Below are 7,090 nucleotides of genomic sequence, written 5' to 3'. Positions count from 1 at the left end.
TTCTCCCTGAATCAGAAGACACTTCCACTAATTGGTAAAGAACAGAGTTTATTCAAAAAATCAGTCAGTACAATATGCACTACAGGATACCACTTAGATCACATCACAGACACGGGATAGACAAGTTCACAATAAATTAGGGGGAAGCCCACCCTCTCCCTCCAGGATGGCCCGCAGGACCTTTCGACAGACATATTTCATATAAATATGACAGTAGACTGCTTGGATACTTTCAGGTGGAATCAGACAGCCTGGGCCCAGCCAGTGAGACTTGTAGCTACAGGGTAAGATGTGCTCAAACCTAGATTTTTCCCCTACAATACCTCAGCCCCAGAGAAAAGAATTCCAAATGGGCAGGAAGGTTTCCTCAAAAAGACCTAATTTGCATAAAAATGGAGCCTTCCCCATCTCCCTCCCCTTCAAAGTCGGCTGTCTCCCACTGGAAACCTCTCAGGGGCTGTTCATCCACCACACTTAGGTTTCTTGTCTTGAGGCAGCAGAAGTTCCTTGATGATTCTTGTCAATCCAGGCTAGGAAGACATCAAGCTCTCCCAGAGACTTAATGGCAGCAGACCGGACCTCCAACTGAAACCATGGAAATCATCATAAGAACTTGCCTTTCTAGACCGTGTCATAGTTTTCAAATCACTTTCCCCATGTTCTGGTCCTCATGAGGTTTGCTTTTTATTCAACCATTATATCTGCAGGGCATACAGACCCCAAATTATTTTCCTAACAGGTGGCCTAAATTGCTTTCCACAAACAAGCAGTTTAAATCATGTCAGCAACTTATAAACAAAATGAAAAGGTCTTCATTCTTTGCCTTCTGCTTTTCTTTTTCCTATATTTCCCAGAAAAAAAAACAACTTGCTTTTCTGGCAGTTCTGCTTACTTTCCTGTTCATATCAGTTTGCTTTAGTACTTCTGCTCTCCCAGAAAGCTGCAATCCCAGCGGTGCCCAGCAGTGGGGAGGGAGAAGGGTGTGCCTCCATTGGACAAATTAAAGCACTGAAGCCCCTGAGGATGTGTCCTACCCAATGTGCCACAGCCGGTTGGTAGAAGAGCTGAACTGGAACCCAAGTCTCCTGACTCATTCCAGCTCTTCCTCAGCAGAATAGAAGGAGATGGTAAGATCCAAAAGTATGTCCTGTGGAGCCAGATGGCATGGGATCGAGCCCTACCTCCATCACTTAGTTGCAGTATAAGCTTAGTTAAGTTACTTAACCTGTTTGTGCCTTGGTTTCCTAACTTATCAAATGCAGATAATGGCTCATAGCATTGTTGTGAGGAATAAGTGTGTTAATACATTCAGTGTGCTTAGAACAACACCTGGCTCATAGGAAGAACAATACGAGTTTCAGCCATTGTGATGTTACCCTATGGAGCCTCTCCACAAAGAAGCAGAGGTCTGAACAGACCCCCCAGCTCCTTGTTATTCAAAGCATTGTCATAATTTGGGAGTGTGGTTGAAACACAGACCTACCAGCCAGAACCTGCATTTTAACAGAACCTCTAAATGATACACGTAAGAAACACTGCTTCTAACTCCACCTCTACATGAGGTGTGCATTCAACATCTGCACCTACATGAGAAGCACTATTCTTCATCACCACACAGGATGCTGACGTCAGTTACTGGCCACAGTGACACCCAGCAGGTAGCATGTTTCATGTATAACAGCTTACAGTTCTCTGGAGATCTTTGCTCCCTCTGTTATCACCCCCATCTTAAACAGTATGTGCTTTCCCTCAAAACTTAACGTAGGTCTGATATGTGAGGGCATAAGAAAATGCTGGAAGGATGATAGGGAAGGGGAGCCCAGGAAACTAGCAGATGAGGTAAGACCAACACACTCTTTGCAGACACAGAATTGGGCAGACCTGCAATAAATACTGTTGAGTAATCATTAATCATTAGAGAAATGCAAATCAAAACTACAATGAGATATCATCTCACAGCGGTCAGAATGGCCATCATCAAAAAAATCTACAAACAATAAATGCTGGAGAGGGTGTGGAGAAGAGGGAACCCTCTTGCACTGTTGGTGGGAATGTAAATTGATACAGCCACTCTGGAGAACAGTATGGAGGTTCCTTAAAAAATTAAAAATAGAATTACCATATGACCCAGCAATCCCACTACTGGACATATTCCCTGAGAAAACCATAATTCAAAAAGAGACATGTACCAAAATGTTCATTGCAGCTCTATTTACAATAGCCAGAACATGGAAGCAACCTAAGTGTCCATCAACAGATGAATGGATAAAGAAGATGTGGCACATATATACAATGGAATATATCACTCAGCCATAAAAAGAAATGAAATTGAGTTATTTGTAGTGAGGTGGATGGACCTAGAGTCTGTCATACAGAGTGAAGTAAGTCAGAAAGAGAAAAACAAATACCGTATGCTAACACATATATATGGAATCTAAGAAAAAAAAAATGGTCATGAAGAACGTAGGCGCAAGACGGGAATAAAGACACAGACCTACGAGAGAATGGACTTGAGGATATGGGGAGGGGGAAGGGTAAGCTGTGACAAAGTGAGAGAGCGGCATGGACATATATACACTACCAAACGTAAAATAGATAGCTAGTGGGAAGCAGCCGCATAGCACAGAGAGATCAGCTCGGTGCTTTGTGACCACCTAGAGGGGTGGGATAGGGAGGGTGGGAGGGAGGGAGACGCAAGAGGGAAGAGATATGGGAACATATGTATATGTATAACTGATTCACTTTATTATAAAGCAGAAACTAACACACCATTGTAAAGCAATTATACTCCAATAAAGATGTTTAATAAATACTGTTGAGTAAATGAATGAATTTGAATGGAGAGGAGGCTGCCCAGTCAGGCTCCGACATCCCATTTCCATCTTCCCCATCCTCTTCCCTTGCCTTACCTGATCGTAGTTGTCGTGGATGATTCTGGTTGCGTTGGTGGCCTCCTGACTGCAGTGACACAACCTCTGCTCCTGCTGTGATCAAGCGGAGACAGCACCCATCAGAAGACCTTTCCACCCTGGCTCACTCTCACCGCCACCTCCCGCATGAGGAGTAATAGTTCTCCTTCCTCCCAAGGTGAGAGTCAGGTGAGTAAACCCAGGTTGCGGCAGAAGGGGGCAGTAGGGTCTGCTTGTAGAGTCACCCTGCACTTACCCAGGGCTGGAAAGGCCTGGAGAGTAGGTTCCAAGTCTGTGTGTCACCACCCAGTACAGCGTTAGGTAGGCACTCAATGAATATGTTGGGCCAGTTAATTAAATAATTGGTTAAATGAATCTTAATGTAAGTGGGACAGGGGTCATGACCTCTTCTAACAATTTTAGAACCCAAGGCACAGAGAGGTGAAGTAACTTGCCACAAAGTTACACAGGAAATCTTTGTCAGAGATGGGGCCAGAACCCAGGTTTTCTCCTGGTCTAAGTTTTTGTTGGTTTGTGTGGGTTTGGTTTTATTTCTGAGGCTTGTTTTTAATAGATCACAATGAATGAATAGGTGATCCTTAGGAGAGGCTATACCAGGGAACCACCCAGAGGTTAATTGGTATGGAAACCCCAAAGGGCCAGAGGCCAAGAAACTAGGGGTATGCCTGTGATAAGCCCGGAATCCTCAGCATGCCTCTCTCACAGGCCAGCCCTGGCATCGCCTAAGAGATGCTTTGACATAAGTCGGTCACCACAGGAAGATTATCCATGAGGAAACTGGGTCTGATGAGGAGAAAGCCCTGGACAAGGAGGGACCACTGCAAGAGGCTCCCAACCGTTCTTCCCATGGGCGACAGGGCAGGGAATTTCCTCTGAGTCCAGGACCCATTTCGGAACACTGACTGGGGCCAGCATGTCCTGGGCTCTCCCTGGGGCAGACGGAAAGCAGATGCTGCTGGTGACTCACACATTGTTGCAGAGTCTTCTGCATGTAGAGGAAAGAGTTGGCAATGCTGCTGATTTTTCTCAAGATTTGGGGGCTCAGCTCCTGGTGGTCCTTGAATACCCTGTCCACGTAAAACGCCAGGAGGTTCTTGGTCACGCAGCACACATCTAAGGGCTACAGACACAAATTAGGGAAAGCCCCAGAGGCCCTCTTCTCTTACGATCTTAGAGACCAAAGCAGCCTGCTTGGGTAGGGGCAAGAAGGAGTGAGATAACTAAAAGTCATTTTTTTAAATTCATATTGGTCTCAGAGGGTCCTCTTAACCACACCAAAGCTACTTATGACAAAGGCACCAAGGAGAGATTGCGGTTCTAACCCTCTTTTTACATGGCCAGGAGATATTCACAAGGGATGGAGCCCAGTCAGAGACTAGAATTCTCTCTACAGCATCTCCAACATGTCATCCCTGACTTCTGCTTAACCGCTTCCATCAGACACCTCCCTTTTGAAAGGACCAATGTCTGAGCAGCTTTCTAGAAAAGTACTTCCTTACATTGTGCTGAAGTCTGCCTCTCTGGAACATCTCCTAGCCACCGACATGTGTTTATTCGATGGCTATTGCATGTCAGGCCTATGCTGGGCACATATTCCTTCCAGTGTAATGACACTGTGTTTATCCTGGCCACCCTGCTCAGCTCTCCTCCAGTCTGTCCTTTTTAAACTTCAGGGATCACTTGGATGGAGCTGAGATGTGCAAGAATAGAAACTGACAGCTGCAGAAATGCACACATCTGGGCAAGTCCTCCTCGGGCTGAATGCAGCTCTCCCTAAGGGAAAGCTCCTGACTTCCCCAGGCACAGTTTAAAGCAGCTGGCCAGGCAGAGTTTCCTTCTAGCAGTTTGCACCCGGCCCTGAGAGCCAGCGCAGGAGATTTATGGCTCAGTCTGAGAAGGGAAGTGGCTACAGCCAGTGGTGCATTTATCTTCCTTAGCATTTAAAGCAGCAAAGCCTCCTTGGTCCGACAGGCAGATTTTCTGATGTGTAAACTCACCTTGCAACACAAAAACCCTCCTTTTCCTCTGCTCCTGCTAATTCCCTTAACCAACGGGGCAAAAAGCTGCAACCTTTGTTTTATCAAGGAGGGGGAGAGGGGGAGGGGAGAAATATGGCAGAGACCTGCATCCTCATTGACCCCTTTCCTTATGCCACATCAGCTACTTCTTGACCTTGAGAGGACAAAGAATCTGGAGACAGAGGCATGAGACTTGGGGGGGGTGTCTATTCCTGGCTCAACCACTAACTAGTCATTCTTTCTCCCAAGATGTCAATTCGGTCACTTGAAAATGATGGTTTTGGAACAAATGGCCTTTTGGGTCCCTTCCAGCTATCATATCCTCTGAGTCTCTTATACCATTGGCTGGAATAGTATTTAGGAAGTGGGTCCATGTGTTTACCATAAATAAATCCGGCCTAATACTGCCTAGAAGAATTATCTCGTGCAGAGAAGCCCAAGGAAAAAGTAAGTCTTCGTGGATGTACCTTACACTCTGTCACATAAATGCCTGAAAGAACTGGATCTTTCTAGAATGCTTACAAGGACTGGAGGAGCTCACTTTTAAAGGCACTGCTCAGTGGCCCCTTCTGTAAAGTGAATTATCACCTCGTAAGCCAACTGTTTTGTAACACACACTCACCACCTCTCTCTGGACCAGTAGACTGATCCCCTCCTTGCTTTCGTACCTCAAGCCTGCGGTTGTAAAGAACATCACCAGACTGTCTAAAAGACTTTGTGGTCACACAGTCTTTGGCTCAGAAACCTGCAGGGACTCCCGATGGCCGCACGGCGCAGCCAAAAAAGAAAAAAAAAGAAGGCCGAGGCTCGGCCAGTCAGTTTCCATTTTGGCCTGGCTTTCGAGGTTCTTGGTAAAACTTACTCCAACGTATTTGTCCACTTCATTCTCTTCCACTTGCCTTCATGTCCCTCACACCACGAGCCTGGTTGTCTCTTTTATTTTTTTTCCGCCGTGCCTCGCGGCTTGCAGTATCTTAGTTCCCTGACTAGGGATTGAGCCTGCGCGCTCGGCAGTGAAAGCTCAGAGTCCTAACCACTGGACCACCAGGGAATTCCCCCTGGTTGCCTCTATGTCCCCTGACACGTATCCATTGATTTTACATACCCATTCTCCCCAAACCCTGCCATCTCTTTTAGCCACTAACCCCAAGCCTACTCAGCTTTTAAGTCACTGCTCATTTTCTCAGCTTCCCCATGAAACCTTCCAGAGTCAGCCTAAGCCCTAGACATCCTGTCCCATTTGAGCGTGTGGCACCCCAGTCACTCCCTGGGTGAACACCCTCCCATGGGGTTCAAGGTCGCTGAGACGCGAGTGCGCCCTCACGCATCAGTTGACATGTGAGAAGCCGGAACATCAGAGTTCACTGGAGGTTAGGAAAGAGAAGAACACAGGGTGAGGATTTCTCCCTCAGCCCTGCGCCACTTCACCATAAAAATGGCAATAGAGGAACGAGCAGACACAGGCCAGTACCTTAATGCTGTGCAGGGTCTCCGATGTGGACAGGATGGTGACATTTTGGAAGGTGTCCTTAGCTTGCTGTGGAGGAAAACATAAGAACAGACACAAGCAGTGAGTACTCCACATTCTCCGGAGACACAAAGGTAATGAGAAAGAACTGGCTATCCACGGTTAAGATGTAAAGTGAGGCACGCCCCCCTGCCCATACCTTCACCCCAAACCCGTACTCACAATGGCGTTTTTGATCCCTCGGAAACTCTCCTCTATACGGCGCATGTCCATGGAAATCACACATCTCCTGAGGCCTCGGGCATGCGCTGAGCACAGAAAGACCATCGCACCCAGGAGGCAGAGAGAAACACACTGTGCCTGCATGTCCTACAGGAAGGGATGAAGTCAGCTTCCCAGCCAAGAGTGGAGAGCAAGGAAAGAGACCCCAACCGAGTTCCCCTTTGGACCTCGCGGGGCAGGCCAGATGGCAGCCGAGAAAACAGGACTCAGTACCTTAGCCTGTGGACCTCGGGGCATGTGTCTCCTTCTCTGGTTTTTTTTTAATCAATTGAATGAGCCCTTCCCTCTCCCCCCTGCCCCCGCTCCACCCCTAGAGAGGCTGATCCAGTGCTCTCCCAACTCCCAGGGAGTAAATTCGTGTGTAAATCACTCTCATGACTCAACACGGCTCA

The 7,090-nt window shown here is 47.2% G+C and overlaps 1 protein-coding gene across 1 annotated transcript; it reads right to left on the bottom strand.

Moving 5' to 3' along the window:
* Window positions 1–474: 474 nt before the first annotated feature.
* IL19 (interleukin 19) lies at window positions 475–6,782 on the bottom strand. Its single transcript, XM_068537646.1, has 5 exons — window positions 6,639–6,782; window positions 6,420–6,485; window positions 3,898–4,050; window positions 2,910–2,984; window positions 475–585 (listed from the first exon to the last, which is right to left on the bottom strand). The coding sequence occupies exons 1-5, from the start codon at window positions 6,780–6,782 to the stop codon at window positions 475–477; spliced, it is 549 nt and encodes a 182-aa protein (XP_068393747.1).
* Between the last annotated feature and the right edge of the window lie 308 nt (window positions 6,783–7,090).

Source organism: Eschrichtius robustus, chromosome 3 (assembly GCF_028021215.1).
Source record: "Eschrichtius robustus isolate mEscRob2 chromosome 3, mEscRob2.pri, whole genome shotgun sequence".
NCBI lineage: Eukaryota > Metazoa > Chordata > Mammalia > Artiodactyla > Eschrichtiidae > Eschrichtius > Eschrichtius robustus.
Note: the sequence above shows the minus strand (reverse complement) of the source record. Positions and strands in the feature narration are given on the sequence as shown.

Bases quoted from the DNA above. Each gene is read 5' to 3' on its own strand.
- IL19 (XM_068537646.1), bottom strand. From the start codon at position 6,782: ATGCAGGCACAGTGTGTTTCTCTCTGCCTCCTGGGTGCGATGGTCTTT. The intron at 6,486-6,638 runs GTGAGTACGGGT...TTTCCTCCACAG, and splicing joins GAGGGATCAAAAACGCCATT to CAAGCTAAGGACACCTTCCA. The intron at 586-2,909 runs GTAAGGCAAGGG...CCATGGTTTCAG, and splicing joins TCCACGACAACTACGATCAG to TTGGAGGTCCGGTCTGCTGC.